The following is a 20,177-nucleotide window of genomic DNA, read 5'->3' as shown; positions in this document are numbered from 1 at the left end:
AGAGGAGTCCTGAATCCTGCCCAATACCTTCCTTGGTAGTATCCTCGGGAAAGCCACTGGAATAGAAGACCCAGCTAAGCCAGCCTAGATTCGTGACCCACAAAATCTGGGAGAATGTGAACGTGTGTTGTTTTTAGTCACTGAGATTGTGGTAATTTGCTACACAGGAAGAGATAACAGAGTTTCCTTACTTGGATCCTAGAACAGAAAAAAAAAAAATTCTTGGAAAAATCAGTCAAATCCAAATAAAGCCTGAAAGTTGAGTTCCTGGTACTGTGCCAATGTTATTTTCTTAGCATTGATAAATATGCCATGGTTCTGTAGGATATTCACATAAGAGGATGCTGGTTGATGGGTCCAGGAACGTCAATGCTTTCGCAGCTCTTCCGTTAAGTAAGCTCAACTTCCTTCAGAATACAAACTTGGAGAAAAACATTTCTGGGCGTTATGTGTTATGTTCACAAAATGAAAAAGAGAACACAGCAGATTCGAGGAGGAGGAAGTCCAGAAAAGGTTATCAGGGACACATCAGTCTGGTGCCAGAGGCTCGGCAACCAGGCCTTAATGGTCAGTGTGACAAGCCAGAAAGGACTAGGAAGGGTGGCGGTCACAATCTGCTAGGGGAGATGCAAGGCCAGGCCTGATGCCCATCCTGGGAGTCAGAGTCTGGTGGAGGAGTTCCAAAAATAATATTTTTTCCCTAACTTTCAAGAAGAGTATTTGTGTTTGTTTACCTCCATTTAACCCCCCCCCCAAATGTCAACATTTGTCCCTAAACGGAACTGCTTGCCTGTCCCTCCACCCTTATGGTTTTTGTTTGTGCCCTTTGGACCATCTGGCAGACCTCTACCGCCTGCCAGGAGTTATCCTCATACGCTTCCTTATCGGTTTCCAAAAGTGAGCCAGCAAGAAAATCTTTGCTGCCTCTGCCCTCAGTGATGACATGCTTCACAGCAGATCTCTCGCTCTCCTAACTTCACCATTTAGCTCTTCGTCCATCTACTAGCTGTGTATCTTCAGGGAGTTAGTTAAACTCTAGTTCTCAGCTTCTTCCAACATGGAATGGGTCTAAGAAGTGGCACTTTCTTCATAATTAGTCCTTGGATTAAACAATTAGGGGAAACATAACAGGAGGGTGCCTGGCAGGTAGTTAAGGACTGACTGCTTTTGCTCGCAGGTTATTTTCCTCCAGCCCCTCTAAGTTCTTTAGTCCATCCCACATAAATCTGTTTCTTCCAAGAACCTTCTTCCTCCTGGCCAGCCCCAACCGTGCTCACTGTACAGTCAAAAGCAAGGATAGGAGACCCTCTGCCAAAGTTAAAAGCGCATCAAACACGCCTAGCATTTATTATTTTAATCACAAACCTACAGACCCCTTAGTACACCCTCCTTGGGGCTTGACCCCAAGGATCTGAAGCTGACAACCTTGGGTGTATGTGGTAGGAAGGGTGGGCATGGGCAGGGAGTGTCTCACAGCTCTGAAATGGGGAGGAATCCTCCCAAATGGAGAACGGGATGGATGGAGGCCGGAGATTGGAGGTGACCTAGCTTCTGAGAAATGGGGGTGGGGGTCAGTAAAAAAAATCAGATAAACAAAAGAGGTGTACATATGCTTTTGCAACCCTCCCTCCAAGCCTCTGCTTTGGTGGGATAGGCTTCCACTTTTCCCCGGGCTTGGGAACTCCCCAGAAAGGCCCCTTCCTTCATCCTGCTCCTCTATAGACTGCAAGAGTGCTGCGGTGCTGGTTCTGGGAACCTGGACTCCGTACCCTCTAATTCCCATCACCTCCCTAAACTGCCCTTCAAAGTAGGAGGCGGGACTCTACCCAAGGGTGAGGGTCTAGTTCTCCTGATCGAGGTCTGGAATGTCGCCCCACAAGATTTCAAGATCGGCCCTCTTCTCCAAGGGCAAGGTTGGCTCAGAGCCCTCCTGGGTTAGGTCCCATTGGTCCCAGGTTAAGGCTGGGGAGCTAAAGTACCACTCTCCCCCTCCCTGCAGCGTGGAATGCTCTGATGGGATGTTGCTAAGGGACAAGGTCTGATCTCCACATGGCCTGATCTCACGGACTCCCCCATGTTTGAAATACCTGCGCTCCGCTGAGCCTATAGGGAAGGGGCGGGGCCTGGCTCCCGCACGGCCGGAAGGCCAGGACTGTGCTCCCAGGTGAAGTGCTCTCCTCACGTCTGTTCCTTGGCTGGACAGGGCAGGGCTGAGAGGAAAGGGCAGGGCTTAAACCCCCAGGGTGAGACCTCTATTATTTTGACTCCTCTTCCCTGCCCGGATTGACTAGACTAGTGGTTCCAAGAGAGGGGGTGGGCCAGTATCTTGCTATCTCCTTACCCCAGGAGACCTGGCTAGGAGAGTCCCTAAGCAAAGGTGGGCCTAGCTCATCCTGCCTCCTTCCCTCACCTGGGCAAGGGCGCATCCCACAGGGCGGGGCGAGGCTGCAATCTCCAGGGGAATGGCCCGAGGTTACCGCCTTCTCCATTGCTGAAACGCCTCACCGGCTGGTCTGGTGGGGAAGGGGGCGGGGCCTCACCTGACTCCTCCTCCTTGCCTGGTTGCAGGGGTGGGACCTCATCATGTCTGCTCTTCCCCACAACACCTGGGCAGGGCAGTCTCACGGGAGGGTGGGTGGGAAAAGGTGGGGCCTCATCCTGAGGCACGTCCTCCTTTCCTGGGTGGGGATGTCCCAGGGGAGGGGTGAGGCCTGATCAGGACTCCTCCTCCATGCTGAAGCTGCTGCGGCGACTGCTGGCCTTGGAGACAGCGGGGGAGACCGACGAGAGCAGGGGGTCAGAGGCTGCCCGCAGTGGGGACAGGGCGCCCGACAGTCCCCCCCCCACCCCTTCCTCCTCCTCCTCCATCAGAATGTCCTCCAGCCCCAGGTGGAAGGGGTCCCCCAGATCCCCCAGGTGGTCGCTGGGAAAGTGCAGGTCCAGAAGGGCATCCGAGGGTGGCGCTGGGGGCTGCTGATGGGGGGCACTCTGGGAAGATCCCCCCGCTGCGTGAAATGCTGCTGTGCCTGGCCTGCCCTCCTCCTCAATGTCCAGCTGCTCTGGCTTGAGGCTGTCAGAGGCTGAAGTTGTGGCCAGGGAGAGCAGCCCCGGGGTGGGAGGTACCGGCAGACCGTGGATCTGTGCCTGCAATTCTAGCTCCTGCGAAAAGTAGGGGGGGGCGGGATCAGATGGGGTTCATGGTTCCTCAGAGGCAGAGAAGTCTGATGGTGCCAAGGGCAGGCTGCTGCTCACGGGCTGTGTGACTCGAGGCAAGTTTTGCTTAACGTCGCTGGGCCTCAGAGTCCCACTCTGTAAAACGAGTGGAATAACGGTCCCTGCCTCATGGAAGCATACAGAGGGCTACCTTAGCAAATGGAGATAAGGCTCCTGTTGCCGTGCAGCGCACGAGACAAACACCATATATATTAGCCAGTATTCGTCGCTGTTCTAGGTAGGGTTATGATTGCTACTTGTCACTGTCGTGTGAGTTGGGGAAGCCTGGGGATCCCCCAAGTAGGCCAGGAAATCCCAGCCTGCTCTTCCTCTGCCTCTGCCTGTAGGGAGCCCCCGTCCCCTCTGCCACGGCCTCCTTGTCCCAAACCTGAATTCGGAGCTGCAGACTGCGGTTGGTCTGTTCCAGTGAACGTTGCCGGCTCTCCAGGTCTTTCGAGCGTTGCTGCTCCTTCTGCAACTTGCGGATGTAATCCACAGAGGCTTTCAGGATGGTGCCTTTGTTCCAGCGCATCTCCCTGTAGGGCCCGACAGGGAGGAAAGGAGGCAGTGTTGCGTAGGGGGGCTCTCGGGAGCTGATGGGGCAACTGCACCAGCACAGGCCTAGACCAGAAGTTCAGGGGTGGGGCATACCTCAAGGGTATGGAATGCCCTTCCCAGTTGTTCTGGGGGAAGAACAGATTCATGCTCCTAGAACATGGAAAACCACTCCCACCTCAGGGCCTCCAGGCCATCAGTGCCCTCCGCCGAGAACACTCTTCGAAGCCCAGACACCAAGATGGCTCCTGCCTCACCGCCCATGTTTGCTTGTCAGTCCAGGCCTGCCCTGTGCCCACCCCTCCTCACCCTAAGTTGTAACCCTTGCCAACATTCCCCGATCTTCTATTCTTTTTCTAAAGTCACCTCTATGACCAACATGGGGCTTGAACTCACAAACCTGAGGTCAAGAGTCACACACTGGGGAGCCTGGGTGGCTCAGACGGCTAAGCGTTTGCCTTTGGCTCAGGTCACAATCTTTAGGTCCCTTGCATCGAGTCCCGCATCTGGCTCCCTGCTCAGCCGGGAGTCTGCTTCTCCCTCTCCCCCTGCTTGTGCTCTATCTCTCACTCTCTCTCAAATAAAATCTTTAAAAAAAAAAAAGTCACACACTCTACTGAGCCAGCCAGGCACGCCCCCATTTTCTCTTTATTTTTCTCCACTACAATCCTTGTAACCTCCCAGATTTTATTTATCTTGTTTATGGTCTGTCTGCCTCCACTAAAGTATCAGTTCCAGGAGCTCAGGGATTTTTGTCTATTTTGTCCCTCTGATATCCTCAAGGCCTAGCACAGTCCCTGACACAAAGCAGCTCGATGCGTCCCTTGAATGAATAATTAGGAAGTACTAAATGAACCCAAAATGAGTGCCTATGTCAGATGGGGACCAGATGAGGCACACTGACTGCAATGTCATGCACTTAAAATTGTAGGTTAGGGGCTACAAGGGGCTACGCCCCTATGCAGGGTCCTGAAAGCTGGATGGACCCGGAGCAGAAATGCCAGGCGCTTCCCACCCAGGAACAGCTTTAGGGGAACAGGGCCCTCAACCCACCTTCTGCCAGCCCAAGGCCCTCCCCCCATCCTAGACTCACGGGTCACTGGACTTTGGGATGAGGGTACCCAGCTCCTTGATCCTGTCGTTAATGTTGAATCGCCGGCGACGCTCGACTTTGGGGGTGGGGTGGGGAGAAGAGTGGGAAAGCTGTCAACAGCCTGAGGAGGGAGGAGGAGCTGGGGATGGGGAGGCTGTTGCAGGGACAGGCCCCCCTCAAGGAAGGCCAGGGCAGGGAGTGAGGCAGGGCTGGAGAGCATGCTGGCAAGGGCACGGGAGCCCACTCACTTAGATTGTGATTGTCTTTCTTCTGTCGTTCCTTCAAAAGGGCCTTGGCCTCCGTCTCTGGAAGAGAGGTGGGGGTGGCGGGTAGTCAGGACCTCTGGGCGTGGGAAAGACAGAGGGCAGCATGTACGGCTGCGGGGGTAGGAGATGGTGGGTGGAGACAGGGAAGTGACTTTTTTTTTTGAAGTGCCACTTTCATGACTTTTTAAAAAAGAGCCCTGGTGACTGGTCATTTGTTAAACCCAAGACAAGAGGAAATGGGGTGAAAGCTAGCCCATAGGCCAAGTGGAAGGAGAGGGCAAACAGCCCCTTTCTGTCTGCTTAAGTCCCTTCCCCCAGCATCAGGCCCACCTGGTTGACAAAGGGCTCACCCCGGGGTCCAGAATGGGCGCCTGGGGCCAAGTCCCTGGCCCTTACCAGAGATCTCCCGTTTGATGTTGGGCAGCTCAGCCGGGCAGGAGTTGCTGACAGTGATGGCTGGTGTGGCCACGCCCTGACTACTGTACACATCAAGCAGATTCCCTGACACAGGCAGCTGGGGGCAGGGAGGGCAGAGAGACGATGGCTCGGAGCAGCCCCAGGCTTGGCCCCCTTCTCAGAACCTGGCCCCCACCCTTCCACACGCTCCACAGATGCCCTAACACAAAGACTGGCTGGCTCAACACAGGGACCCTTCCCTCTCGTTCAAGGGAACTTTGCAGGGCGACTCAGTGGGGAGGACAGGATCACGTGGACCCACCCAGCTTGGTCAGGGGACCGGAGTCTGCTGGACCCTTTCCTTGTGCCCCTGAGTGCTCCCAAATACCTCAGCAACCTAGGAGGCCCCTCTCCCCAACTCTGGGGTTGGCCCTGAGAAGTGCTGGGAAAAAACCACTCCTCCTCAGGTCTTTCTCGGCTACGATGCAACCTTCCAGCCCGTCAGCCCCTCCTAGCACAATGTTCCAAGTCGGCATTCTTGGAACACTCCAGCTCAATCTTCTCAGACCTTGGGAAATTGTCATGGTAACATTCTATCCAAAATATGGCCTTTCAGAGAGTTCCAGCCCGATCTCTAGCCTTCTGCCGTGGCTGTTGTGTTCCACCACCTTATCATGTACATGGTCATGCACCGAGCTCCTGACTTCTGGTATCTTCCTACGCATTCCAATCTCTCAGGATTTCTTGTCCAACTATTCAACAAGCACTGCTCTTTTATGCCAGCCTTGATTTTTTTGTTCTCTTTCCTTCACCCTCTCCTGGATATACTCCAAGGTAACACACTAAACCCTGAATAATTAATCCCACCTCTTGATGAGTTATCATCTCTTGAAACCCCTGCTAGTCTGCTGGATCCACGTTAATATAAGGTCCCAGTCCCTAGCTGTGTCCAAATCAATAAAAAGTTCTGATAAGCTGGTGCCGTATTTATACACGCTTCTGTCCTTTTGGTGTGTTGGAAGGAAACAAAGCCACAGCCCCCTTGGTATGTCCCAAAGCAAGTTATAGGACTCCTGGAATGTTCCAGAACCAGAACTGTATAATTTATTGGCACATCCCTTGCTCCAGAGAGTTTTACCCACTCTCCACAAGGATCCAGCCTCTTGGCATGGTTCACTGAAAGAAATGTACTTTCCGATCACCCTGAGGTTCAACCATACCAGGTTTTTAAGACTTTTGATATGTTCCAATCGCTACATGGTCTGGCTATATCCCAATGACCTGAATCTCTTGCTACAAGAGTCCCATTCCTCGGTCCCTCCCACACTGCAGTTTGACTGCCTGGGTATGCCTGATTACCTCCCCAGAGTCCCTGCCCTTGTATCTCTCAGAATCCACCAGGACAACCTCTCCACACAGCCTAACACAAGGTACCAGAGCCCTAGTGTGCTCTCTTCTCATCCCCATGGCCTGCTTCACTATCTTCGTACAATCCAAAGTAAGGGTCTTATATACACAGCCAGCCTGGGTGTCGTGTCAGGGACAGAGGGATGCGACTAAGCCTCAGCCAGCCTCCCATCTCAGGGCCTCACCGTGCTGGGGAGCTGCAGCCCTGCAGTGCCTCCGGGCAGATAGCTGAGCATCTCATCATTGTAACTGGATTCCAGGCTGATGATCTCATCAATGACATCGTCAATCTGAGGGAAGAAGGGAATATGGACAAGGGTTAGAGGAAGCTGGACGACGGGGAGTGTGGTAAGGTTGTCTGCAGCTACTGACCTCCTTCTCTGAGCTGGACCCAATGGTGAGGAGCGCCATGGGGCTATTGGGGGCGCTGCCTGTGGGACCGGCAGCATGGGCAGCCTCGGGCGCTGGGAGCGGCTGGGCGCTAGCAGCTCCCGGTGGTGGCGTGAGGGCCTGGGAAGCCAGCTTGGGGCCGAGTGTGGTGGACAGGTACTGTTTCACCTGCTGCCGGCGTGCCTGCTGGAGGTGGTAGCGCGTCGGGTTCTCTAGGTGGGTCTGCACCTGTGGGAAGGGAGCAAGGAGGGGTGGAAGGGGACCAGGTAGGATGGGCTGACTATGTGCCCCAGGCTGACCCTCAGAGGTCACCTGTTTCTAGGCTCAGGCCGGCAAACCCGGCCCAGAATCAGAAACCCCTCCTACCTCCCCCAATACTGGGAAGTCTCCCCCAGGGGCCCAAACTCTTTCTCAGAAATCCCTCAGTTTCTGGGGCACCCTGGCACAGGTCCCAAGACTCCCTCTCCAGTCTCTGACATCACCTAGGAGACGTAGAAGCCACATGTGGCTTCCCAATTCACTCCAGTGGCCAAACTCCTAATGTATGACATACACAGGAAACTCTTCCTATGAATTTCTTCCTGGGGTTACTTCATAGGAGGCCCTAGGGCCCACTCGAGGCACTTACAACCTTCCAGGGCCCACCCAGACATCCTGTGCCTCCTAAGAACCCCTCATGGCTGCGCGAGAATGCCCTGGAACCCCTAAATATAACGGGACACTAACACAGCCTATTTGAACAGTAACTGGGACCTTCCTGAGAGCCCCTAGGACCTTGGCTGAAAAGCCACCACGACCACTCCTCAGTCACCAAGACCCCTCCCAGGTCCTCTGGATGTCACCTTACCTTGAGCACCTCCCTGGGCACCTGAGCAGGGGGAGGACGGCCCAGTGTGTGGCCCCCTGCAGAGACGCCCACAACTGAGATGGCAGGAGAGGCAGGGGCAGGGCTGGGGAAGGAAGAGGCTGCGGCCTGTTCCCGTCGCTCACGCCTCTCCTGCTCCTGGGCCTGGGCCCGCATGAGCTGCTGCCGCAGCAAGACCCGCGATGAAGAAGAGGACGACATGGCAGGGGTCCTGGAGCCCCCTGCAGAAGACGATGCAGAGAGTGGAGCTGGGGTGGCTTGCAGTGATATTGGGAGGCTGTAGAATGGGAAATATGGGGCCATAGGTAAGCTAAAAGTCTTGTCCTGAGCCTAAGTAGTCACCGTGGGCGGAAGCGGATACTGGAATTAGGCCTGTTTTCTGCCTTCAGGGGCCACAACGTGGAGGGGGACACCCAGGAAGCACACCTGCTCAGGGCTCTCTGGGTTCACAGTCTGACGGGGGAGATACTGGGACCAGGCCGAGTCCCAGCCCTTACAGGTCACAGTCTGGTGGGGGAAAGGTTTAGCCTTCAATCTTTATGGTGAAGGCTGGATCTGGGCCTTTTCAAACACTGAGGAGAGATGCCATTGCTAGGCTGTGGGAGAGGGGGTCCATCCCATTTAAAGGAGAGCAGAAGGATGCCAAATGGGGGCCATGGCAGTAGGTTAGGGTATAGAGGGCTCTTAAAGCTCCGTTTGGGGCTGAGGATGCTCAGCTCCTGGTCATGGGCATCTGGCTACAGGGGTAAATGCAGGGCCTTCCTCAGCCCCAGCCTGGGCCTCTAGACCCAGGAGCTAGGCAGTCTTGAAAATCTCAGAGATTTCACAATCCTCTCTTCCTGCCCCTCTTCCAGGTCCCCTCCCCTCTCTCAGAGCCCGGGCCGATGACTCAGCACATTTAGACTTCCAAGCTTGGGGAAAGAAGAGACCAGCAGGGGTTCCTCAAGGGCTGGGGGGGGTGAGTTTGTTGAGTGGGGAAAGGGGTGAGCAGGGATTGTGGGTACAGCTCCGCCCACCTGGCGGCTGGGCACCCGCAGGCTAACCGAGGCTTCCAGCAATATTTGTGTATGAATGGGTGTTCGGGTTGGGAGGAGGGAGGCAGGGGAGGTCTGGTTCAAGCTAATGGAATCCCAGCGTGGCCACCTGCTTTCCTGTGTGACGTACACTTTCAGGCCCTTAATTTTACCATCTGGAAAATGCACTCTGCCGAAAGGGTTGTCCTGGCACTGAGGGCCTCTGCCTGTCAAGAGGGGATGGAGGGGCCTGAGGAATTGGGAGGGGAGTCAGGGGAGACAGACCTTGAGCGTAGGGGTAGGGGCTGGCTTTTGAGCTCGTAGAAGCTGTCCGGATCAAGGACGCTTTCTAATTCGATGTCAGCAACAATCCCAGATTCCGGAAGCAAAGAGTTGAGGCTGAGGGTGGAAGGGAGGGAAGGGTGATTGTCAGTGAGTATGTGGAGACCTCACTCCCCTCCAAGAGAGAAAGAAAGAGTGGGCAGTGGGAAGGAGAGAGACACACATCAGGGGAGACGGGACCAGAGCGCAGGCCGCAGAAGAGGCTACTCCTTGGTTACCACCATCGGGAAATTCCAGGTTTTCCTCTCTCCCCACACCCCTCTTCCCTCCCCACTTGCTTTTGCTGTTACCCATAGTCCCTTAGGATTCAAAATAGTAACAGTGCCTGGATCCCAACTCCTCACTCTAACACAATCACGTGTAATAACCTGGGTTGAAGGGAAAAGAGAAGCAAAGAATTTAGGAAGGACAATTCACTTTGCAGGAGTCCTGACCTCGCAGTCAGAGTTGTTCCAGCCCCCATACCTCTTCCTGGGGTCCTGGCAGCTGAATGTGAGCCCACATAGGTCTACACACTTCCAGCACTGTGGGGGCACCCTTCGGCACAACAGTCCATTGTAACACAAACTGAATGCATCACAAAGAACTGGGGTCGATGATTCACTGGACGGAAGGATCCACCATTTTTGCAAATAAGTAACCCCCGCCCCAGCCCGAGTTCAGGGGAAGCCAATACACACCCCAAATACAAAACGGAAATATCAAGGGCTCCCCTCATTCCGGTAATTTGGATTTAAAAGAGGGAGCGCTGGGGTGGGTGATCCGCTTCCGCAAGCAAGCATTCTTTTCTTGGCGGGAGGAGCCTGTCCAGCGCTCTCCTGGATTTTTGTGACAGCGCGCACACACACACACACACACACACACACACAACCCTACCTCTAAAACCAATATCCACTGACACAAAATAAAAAGCTGTACACCCCTCCCTTTCAACTATTCCCACTACTGTGATGAGCCAGGTTGTTTCGAAGTCGTCAGAAAATGGGCAAGCACTGGGTGCAAAGGCTCTCTCTCACTCAGTCCTCCAGGCCAGGGGCAAGACCCTAGTGTGTAGGGAGCATTCACATGCACGTGAATGGATATGCATCCTGAATCGAGTCAAAGACTTAGAATCCTGAAACACAGTGGGTGACTTTGCTTAACAAGAACTCTCTCCTGCGGCTCCGAGGATCTGTCTTCTTCCTTCCTTTCCTCACCCTCAGATGGGGACCTAAAACCACCCAGGAAGTCGAGAAGAGGAAGCTTGGGGAGCTGCTGAGCTCAGCACAATCCCAGGAAGAAAGCAGGCAAAGCCCCATCCCTGCTCACACACCCATTGCACTGAAGTTTGAAGAGATGGGCACAGGGGTGGGCAGGGTGAGGACAGAGTGGGCTGGCGCTTACAAGCCTGCTGATCGAAGTGAGGATGTGAAGAGGCCACAGAGGACCCACCCAGGCAGGGATGGTGAACCTGGCCCTCATTCCAGCTCTAGGGACAGATTCGAGATGATTGATTTCCAGGGTCTGACTGTCTGACGGGCAGGGGGAGAAAAAGAATCCAGGCACGCGCAGAGGGTGAGCCAGGCTGGCTGAGAGGCTGGGATGGTTGGCAGCAGGAACGAGACCCTCCTCTGGGTTCCCAAGTAAGGTCTGAGGCCTTCTCCGAGCTAAGAAGTAGGACCATCTCTGTTGCCTCTGTCTGTCTCACTGTCTCCCATTCAAGCCCCTGTGGGGGTGTGGGAAGAGGGCTTTTCCACTATCCCTGACCATGATCTGACCCAGCTGGGTGGGTGGGCAGGGGTAATAAAGTCTTGATGAATGTTGCTTCTCTTGCTCACGCACACACACACACAAAGCTGGTCCCACGTAGCATATCTGAGATACCCCCCAATCCCTCCAGATTCCTGTTATCCCCAAACATAGTCAAGCAACCGGCCACTGGGAATCATCCAGCTTCCAAGACAGCACTTCTGTCTTCCAGGACCCCTTCTCTGACACTGAGGGGAAAAGTCCCTTCACATCAGTGCCTTGCCTACAGAGTACCCCCTCAAATTCATTCCCCTCACGCCTAACTCAAGGACCCCAAATTCAGCCCCAGTCCCCCAAGTTCAGTTGCCCCAGACCAGGCTCGGGACACAACAGAATCTTACCCCTCTAAACCCAGTCAAGAGCCCCCCAAATTAGAACCAGGCCTCCCTTAAGGCACTTCCATGACTTCTTTAAGCCTCAGTCCAAGCAGGCCACCAGCGGATTCCTTAGGTACCCTCCCAAGACCGGCGCCCCGACGTCCTCCAAGCCTAGGCCGAGGGCCTGCAACCCCAGGCCCGGGCTCCCGTTGTCCCCCCCAGAAACCCCAGTCGGCACTACCGGTCCCAGGCGGCCCCGCACCTGAGCAGCTGGGCCGAGTCGGCTGGCCTGCGCTCCTCCAACAGCACGAACACGGCTCGAGGGCCTTCCGCGCTGGCCTCTACGCCGTCCCGAGCTGGCTCGGCCGCATGAGACATGACGCCCGGCCCCGGGCGAGCCCTGCCAGGCCGGTCGGGCCCCGGCCCGGTCCCCCTAACAAAATAAGAGTCCCCCTCCCCCCGTTCGCCACCGCCTCCTCCGCTAAGCCATGGAGCGAGCTCTGCGCGGGCGGGCGGCGTCGGGACGATGGGATGGGCCGTGAGTCATCCCCCGCCCTGAACGGACCAACACCCCCCAAGCCTAACCCTGGACGACCGCCCTCCTCCCCCTCGTCCTCTTCCCCCTCCTCCCTGGGCTGGGGAAACTCCACAGGAAGTGACCGCACGGAGGATGGACGGCTCGCTGGCCCACCCCCTCTGAATGAGGTGGCCAATCATCGAGGGGTGGCTCGAGGGCCCGCCCTAAACTACGCCTCCGACACAGAGGGAAAACTCGATTCGGCCGGCCCTCATTCCGAGAAGGACGCTCTAGGCCACGCCCCCAGGAACAGTGGCCAATCAGCGAGACATACTTTGATTAAGCCACGCCCCCGAAAGCGATCCCTCCGCAGGATTTTTTTAAGCCGCTTCTTGCGTCCTCTGCGCCTGCGCACCGATGGCCTGTCAGCGCGCATAGAGTCTCCAGGCCACGCTTCTAGCAGCAGGACCGCGCCCCCTCTTGGCCGATATTTGTAACGACCGCTCCCTAGATCGCGAGGCAACCTCCATCCAGCCGTGCCTCCTCAGCAGAAGCCTTAACTGGGAGGCCTAGGCAGCTAAGTTCCCCCGAGGTGCGAACCAGAAACCCCGCCCTTTCGGTACCCACAAACTAACCGCCCAGCTGGTCTTCCCGGGAGCATTCCGCCTACTCTGTGTCACCTAGAGCTGTTGCTGTACTAGGTCGTTGTACTACATAGTGAGTGCTTAATAAATCCCTGACAGACGAATGAATGAGTGAAAGGATGGAAATCTGGTCTCTTCAGTGAATGACTTTGAGAATAATAAAGATCCGGGTTTGGATTTGAGCAAGGGACTGCCCCTCTCCGATCCTCAGCTTTCCTGGCCTGTCAGATGGGGGTCATAATTACCTGTCTGGCAGGATTGTTATGAGGATTAGAGATAAGTTATGAAAAGTGCTAGCAGGTTGTTTGGCATGCAATCGGCTCTCCAAAACTTGATTCACTCATTTGTGCACTGGCTGAACAAATATTTATTGAGCTAGTCTGTGTTCCAGATACAGACAAGCTGGCTCACACACAGCAGAGGATGCCCCAGCCATACACGGTCAGCTCAAAGAACACCTGGACCCTTCCCTTCCCTTCCCCCTTCCCAACATCCCAAGACCCTACCCAGTTGCTGGACCTCAAATAACTTCACTGAGTTCTCATCTGTCTTGCGCGTTACTGTATTGGCCCAGGACGTTGGCTTAGTAAATACGCACCTCCCCACATGCTTGCACAACCCCAATCCCATTATCCACATAATAAAGATGACAATTCGGTCCCAAATTAGTCTTTTTTTTTTAAAATATTTATTTATTTATTTCAGAGAGAGAAAGAGAGAGAGAGGGCACATGCGTGGGGCAGAGGGAGGCGGAGAGAGAGTCTCAGCTGGTCCTGGGGCTTGATCTCAGGAACCTGAGATAACGACCTGAGCCCAAACCAAGAGTCTGGTACTTAATTGACTGCGCCACCCAGGCCCACCCCCTCCATTAAACTTAAAAAAAAATCAACACATTACCAATAAAAATTCCAGAATGGAACTGGTAGACCTGTTGTTAAAGTTCTTATGGTGCCTTAAATATGTAAGAATATCTAATTTGAGGGGCTCCTGGGTGGCTCAGATGCTTAAACTTCTGCCTTCCACTCCAGTCATGATCCCAGCATACTGGTATGGAGTCTCAGCGGGGAGTCTGCTTCACCCTCTCCCCCTGCTCATGCTCTCTCTCTCTCTCTCTCTCTGTATCTCTCTGTTTCAGATAAATAAATAAAATCCTTTAAATAAAGAATATCTAATTTTATGAAAGAGGAAGAAAGGGGGAGACATAATCTTAACAAATTCAGAGTATATCACAAAGCACTAGTAATTAAAACACTGTGATACAGGAGTTGGAATAGAAAATTAGATCGATGGCACAGGAAAAATCCAAAAATCGACCTAGGTACTTGTGAGAATTAGTAAATGATATTTTAAGAATGATATTTCAAGTAACTGGGAGGGAGATGGACTAATTTATCTAAATGGTTTGGGGAGAAATGATTATCTTTTGGGAGAGGGATCAGACTCCTAATTTACACAATTCAGAAAAAAATAATTCCATGGGGCACCTGGCTGTCTCAGTTGGTGGAGCATGCGATTTTTGATCTCGGGGTTGTAAGTTCAAGCCTCATGTTGGGTGTAGAAGTTACTTAAAACTAAAATCTTTTGGGGGCACCTGGGTGGCTAAATGGGTTAAAGCCTCTGCTTTCAGCTTGGGTCATGATCCCAGGGTCCTGGGATCGAGCCCTGCATCAGGCTCTCTGCTTAACAGTGAGCCTGTTTCCCCTCCTCTCTCTGCCTGCCTCTCTGCCTACTTGTGATCTCTGTCTGTCAAATAAATAAATAAATAATCTTTAAAATAAAGCCTAAAATCTTCTTTAAAAAGCAGAAAGAAAAAGGAATTTCAGATTAGTTAAAGACCTAAACATTAAAAAAAAAAACCACTATAAAAAACATCAGAACAGGGGCACCTGTGTGGCTCAGTCAGTTAAGCATCTGCCTTCACCTCAAGTCATGGTCCCAGGATCCTGGGATCCAGCCCCACTTTGGGCTCCCTACTCAGGGGGAGTCTCCTTCTCTCTTTGCCTCTGCTCCTCCCCTTGCTCGTGTTCTCTTTCTCTCTCTCAAGTAAATAACATCTTTAAAAAAAAAACACATCAGAACAGAATATTTTTGGAGAATGTGTTTAAAACCTTGGCAAAAAAAAAAGCCTTCTTGGGGCACCTGGGTGGCTCAGTGGGTTAAAGCCTCTGCCTTAGGCTCAGGTCATGATCCCAGAGTCCTGGGATTGAGTCCCACTTCTGCTCTCTGCTCAGCAGGGAGCCTGATTCCCCCTTTCTCTCTGCCTGCCTCTCTGCCTACTTGTGATCTCTGTCTGTCAAATAAATAAATAAAATCTTTGAAAAAACAAAAACAGAACCTCACAACAGTAAGGTTCCATTTATTATCCCAACATTTAGATCAGGAAACCAGGGTACAGCTAGGTTAAGTCATTTGCACTAGGTCACCCCAATTTATAAAACCTGGAATTAGAACCCAGGTGTTCTTTACCACCCCGCTGCACCATCTCTCCAGTTTGATCCCGTGGAAATATAAAACTGTAGTCCATTGCAAGATGCTACAAAGTTAAAAAAAAAAAAACTTACAGCTGACTGGGAGGAAAAAAATCTACAGCATTAGACCCCCACGTTAATTATCCTGTCACACACCCCAGTTCTACAAACACCAGCTTCATACACATACCCCAGATATGTCCATGACAAATACTTCCCCATCACCTGCACAATAAACCCATTCTTCATCTCCCTCAGTCTCTCTCTTAATCTCTTGCTCACATCTTTCCAACTTTTTCTTTTTTTTCTTTTCTTTTTTTTTTAAAGGTATTTGGTTGTTTTTTTTTTTTTAAGATTTTATTTATTTTATTTGACAGAGAGAGAGAGAGATCACAAGTAGGCAGAGAGGCAGGCAGAGACAGAGGGGGAGGCAGAGAGCCTGATGCGGGGCTCGATCCCAGGACACTGAGATCATGACCCGAGCCGAAGGCAGAGGCTTAATCCACTGAGCCACCCAGGCGCCCCTTTCCAACTTTTTCAACACGGCGCTTTCTCTCTCTCTCTCTCTCTGGTGCGTCTGGGTTCTCATTGCAAGGCGACTGTGGAATGGGATTAACAGAAAATATGGAGGGAGGGCGCCTGGGTGGCTCAGTGGGTTAAGCCGCTGCCTTCGGCTCAGGTCATGATCTCAGGGTCCTGGGATCGAGTCCCACATCGGGCTCTCTGCTCAGCAGGGAGCTTGCTTCCTCCTCTCTCTCTGCCTTCCTCTCTGCCTACTTGTGATCTCTCTCTGTCGAATAAATAAATAAAATCTTTAAAAAAAAAAAAAAAAGAAAATATGGAGGGAGAAGAAAGGGCAATTGGAGGGTGACATTGGGGATGTCTAGAGACAGATGTGAGTGGAGATCAAAGGTGGCTTGGGGCGAGGTTGGGATCTATTACAGGACAGTTTGTAGGCAACTAAAGGATTACGTGAGGCGCTTCAGGAGGAATGGGGCTACTAGAAGCAAGTTTAAGAGTGCAGGCGGGAGCCACTGAAGGGTGAACTGGGAATACCATTGGAGGATTGGAAGGGACTATGGGAAGTTGGTGAGTGATTAGAGACAAAGTCCGGTCTTCTGTAAAGTTATTATGTTCACTCTCATAGGATGGTGTGATCAGCTGACTAATGGCTCCCCAAAATACGTCCATGTCCTAATCCCTGGTACCTGTGAATGTTACCTTGTGTGGCAAACAATGCGTTGCAGATGTGATTTAATTACGAATTTTGAGATGGGGAGATTATCCTGGATTATTTTAATAGAATCTGGTTGTAATCTCAAGTGTCCTTATAAGAGAAAGGCAGAGGCAGCTTTGATAGAAAAGGAGAAGGCAGGGCTACCTGGGTGGTTCATTGGGTTAAACATCTGCCTTCAGGTCAGGTCATGATCCTGGGGTCCTGGGATCGAGCCCCGCATTGGGCTCTCTTTCTCCCTCTCCCTCTGCTGCTCCCCCCGCCTGTCCCTCCGCAAATAAATAAATGAAATCCTAAATAGAAGAGAAAGAAAAGGAGAAGGCAATGTGACCACTGAGGCAGAGATCTTAGCGATGTAGCCACGAGACCCAGAATGAAAGCAGCCACCAGAAGCGGGAAGAGGCAACAAGAAGATTCTCCTCCAAAGTCTGCAGAGAGAGTACAGCTCTTATGACACCTTGATTTTGACCCAGTGAAACTGATTTTGGGCCCCCAGAACCGTGAAAGAATACAGTTCTTATATTTCAAGCTGTCAAGTGTGTTGTAATTAGTTATAGCAGCCACAGGAAATGAACACAGATTTTGGTGCATTCATGCACACAGATTGTGGCTTTGTCCTAGTCTGCTTGGGGTGTCCTAATAGAATACCACAGACTGGGCACATTAAACAACAGAACTGTATTTTCTCACCGTTCAGGAGGCCAGAAGTCTGAGACCAAGGTGTCATCTGGATTCATTTCTGATAAGGTCTGTCGGTCTCACAGGCAGATAGTTGCTTTTTGTTGTGTCCTCACATGGTCTTTTCTTTGTGCACACACACTCCTGGTTTTTATTTATTTATTTTTCTTTAAAAAAAATGCTATTTATTCATTTGACACACACAGAGAGAGAGAGAGAGAGCAAAAGCAGTGGGGAGAGGCAGAGGGAGAAGCAGACTCCCCACTGAGCAGAGAGCCTGATGCGGGGCTTGATCCCAGGACCCTGGGATCACGACCCAAGCCAATGGCAGATGCCCAACTGACTGAGCCACCCAGGGGCCCCCTTCCTCTTTTTTTTTTAAATTTATTTGATAGTGAGTGTACATGCATCAGGAGAAGGGGCAGAGGGAGAAGGAGAGAGAAAATCTCACGCAGACTCCATGCTGAATGCAGAGCCTGACCCGGGGCTTGATCTAACGACCCTGAGATCATGACCTGAGCCAAAATCAAGAGTCATATGTCCAACAGACTGAGCCACCCAGGCACCCCAATCCTTTATATATATATACAAGCAGAAAACTTAGTTGAACTGTGTCCTATAGTTGTGTGAAAAGCAGAGCTTCTCAGTGATGATCTTGGATATTCAGCTGAGGAGATTTCCAAGGAATGTGTCAGAGGTACTGCTTGATTCTTCATACTGCTTTTAGTAACATGTGAAAGGAAAGAGATAAATTGAGGGAAGAACTGCTATGCAAAATGGATCCAGGATTTGGTGGTCTGGAAACTTCTCTGGCTGTCCAGATTGCAGAAGATACAGAATTTAGGAGATTTACTTTCAGCTAAGTATGCTCTGGAGAGAGAACCAAAGGTGTGGCTGGACAGCCTTTTGCTAGTACTAAAGAGATTAGATGTGTGACTCATGGATCCTCTCAACCATTTCAGCAGAAGTCTGGAATGAGGATGGAACCTTCCATGAAGGTTTTGTGGAAGACTCTTTGGTCTACTGGTGTGAATCCTTGGGACTTCCATGAAAACCCACAAAATTTTTGAGGATGAATGTTATACTGACAGAAACACTGGCCCAGTTGGCTTGCAAGAAATGGAGATAGGATGAAATGAAGGAAGGATGTTGGACTCCCAAAATTCGACTGGAAGGACACAGGGCTAAAGCTACTTAGCAGCAAACATGTGCTACCCTTCAAAAGAAAGGATTAATGATTCTGAGGGCAGAGTGATGGGCCCAGAGGTGGAGCCCCACGTCACTGTGAATTAGTCCCAGGTCTTGAAACCTAATGGAACGTGCTCTGTTGGTTTTCAAAATTACTTGGGACAGTGACATCTTGTTTCTGTCCATTTTTTCCCCCTTTTGGATTAAGAATGCCTACAACTCCTATCTTTTTTTTTTAAGATTTTATTTATTTATTTGACAGAGAGAGATCACAAGTAGATGGAGAGAGAGGCAGGCAGAGAGAGAGAGAGGGAAGCAGGCCCCCTGCTGAGCAGAGAGCCCGATGCGGGACTGGATCCTAGGACCCTGAGATCATGACCTGAGCCGAAGGCAGCGGCTTAATCCACTGAGCCACCCAGGCGCCCTACAACTCCTATCTTATGTCTGTCCCACCACTGTGTTTTGGGGACAGATAATTACTTTCTAGTAGCACAAGCTGGGTGATGGAGAGGAATTTTGCCTCAGGTTGGATCATACCCAGAGTCTCACTTATACCTGACTCAGATGATAAAATTTGGAACCTTTGGGCTGATAAAACTTAAGTGAGGGGATGCCTGGGTGGCTCAGTTGGTTAAGCAGCTGCCTTCGGCTCAGGTCATGATCCCAGTGTCCTGGGATCGAGTCCCACATCGGACTCCTTGCTCCGCAGGGAGCCTGCTTCTCCCTCTGACTCTGCCTTCCACTCTGTCTGCCTGTGCTCGCTCTCGCTCGCTCTCTCTGACAAATAAATAAAATCTTAAAAAAAAAAAAAACAACTTAAGTGAGATTTTGAGGGGCTCCTGGGTGGATAAGTTGTTAAGCATCTGCCTTCAGTTCAGGTCATGATCCCAGAGTCCTGGGATTGAGCCCTGCGTCGGGGCTCCCTGCTCTGCAGGAAGCCTGCTTCTCCCTCTCCCACAAGCCCTGCTTGTTTCCCCTCTCTCGTTGTGTCTTTCTCCGTCATATAAATAAATAAAATCTTTTGTTAAAAAAGTGAGATTTTGAAGTTGAGTTGATGCTGTAGTGGATGAAAGTTGGGGGTATTGGGATGAGGTACATGTATTTTGCATGTGGGGTAGATCTTTGGGGACCAAAGGGTATAGTGTTGAATGATGCCCCCCCCAAAGATATGCACATCCTAATTCCTGGAACGTGTGAGTGTACTTTAGATGGCAAAAAAAAAAAAAAAAAAAAAAGGAAAGGAAAAGAAAAGAAAAAGGACTTTGCAGTTTGCAGATGTGATTACGATGAGGATTTTGAGATGGGGATATTATCCTGGATTATCACTATCACGAGGGCCCTAACTGTAATAACAAGTGTCCTTATAAGGGGAAGCAGAGGCAGATTTCAGAGATGGAATGGATGGCAATCGCCACCATAGCAGAGATTGTACTGATGTGGCTACAAGCCAAGGAATGCTGACAGTCCCCATTGTAAGAAGTGGTGACAAATTCTCCCGTAGAGCCTCTGGAGGGATTATGGCCCTGCTGGCACCTTGACTGTGGTCTTCTGGCCCCCAGAACTGTGAGAGAATACATTTCTTAGGTAGTAAGACACCAAGTTTGTGGAAATTCATTACAGCAGTCACAGGAATCTAATGAAAATGGCTTGGGGTGGATTTGGTGATTGTTGGAGGGATGATGCTCAGAGATTATTAGAGACACTCTGAGGGGCGCCTGCCTTCAAATAGGTTAAGCATCAATAGGTTAAGCATCTGCCTTCAGCTCAGTTCCTAATCTCGGGGTCCTGGGATCCAGCCCAGCA

General features: G+C 51.7%; 1 protein-coding gene across 2 annotated transcripts; it reads right to left on the bottom strand.

Annotated features, from left to right (window-relative positions):
- Window positions 1–1,309: 1,309 nt before the first annotated feature.
- On the bottom strand, window positions 1,310–12,406 carry TFE3 (transcription factor binding to IGHM enhancer 3). Of its 2 annotated transcripts, none has more exons than XM_082716959.1 (10): window positions 11,908–12,406; window positions 9,484–9,597; window positions 8,168–8,462; window positions 7,303–7,548; window positions 7,116–7,220; window positions 5,524–5,641; window positions 5,110–5,166; window positions 4,862–4,937; window positions 3,602–3,749; window positions 1,310–3,159 (listed from the first exon to the last, which is right to left on the bottom strand). In XM_082716959.1, the coding sequence occupies exons 1-10, from the start codon at window positions 12,021–12,023 to the stop codon at window positions 2,716–2,718; spliced, it is 1,719 nt and encodes a 572-aa protein (XP_082573085.1). In that variant the 5' UTR covers window positions 12,024–12,406; the 3' UTR covers window positions 1,310–2,715. The 2 variants fall into 2 exon arrangements, with proteins under 2 accessions (XP_082573085.1, XP_082573086.1); XM_082716960.1 differs by having other exon boundaries at window positions 8,168–8,406; window positions 11,908–12,357.
- Window positions 12,407–20,177: the final 7,771 nt, after the last annotated feature.

Source organism: Mustela nivalis (genome assembly GCF_964662115.1).
Source record: "Mustela nivalis genome assembly, chromosome: X".
In the NCBI taxonomy this organism is placed as follows: Eukaryota; Metazoa; Chordata; class Mammalia; order Carnivora; family Mustelidae; genus Mustela; species Mustela nivalis.
The sequence above is the reverse complement of the archived record's forward strand: the minus strand, read 5'-3'. Positions and strand labels throughout refer to the sequence as shown.

What these genes read in the sequence shown, in the direction of transcription:
- TFE3 (XM_082716959.1), bottom strand. Translation starts at nt 12,023, where the DNA reads ATGTCTCATGCGGCCGAGCCAGCTCGGGACGGCGTAGAGGCCAGCGCG. An exon ending in TGCCCAGGGAGGTGCTCAAG is followed by an intron (nt 7,549 to 8,167) that starts GTAAGGTGACAT and finishes CCCTTCCCACAG; the next exon opens with GTGCAGACCCACCTAGAGAA. An exon ending in CATCAAACGGGAGATCTCTG is followed by an intron (nt 5,167 to 5,523) that starts GTAAGGGCCAGG and finishes CCTCTCTTCCAG; the next exon opens with AGACGGAGGCCAAGGCCCTT.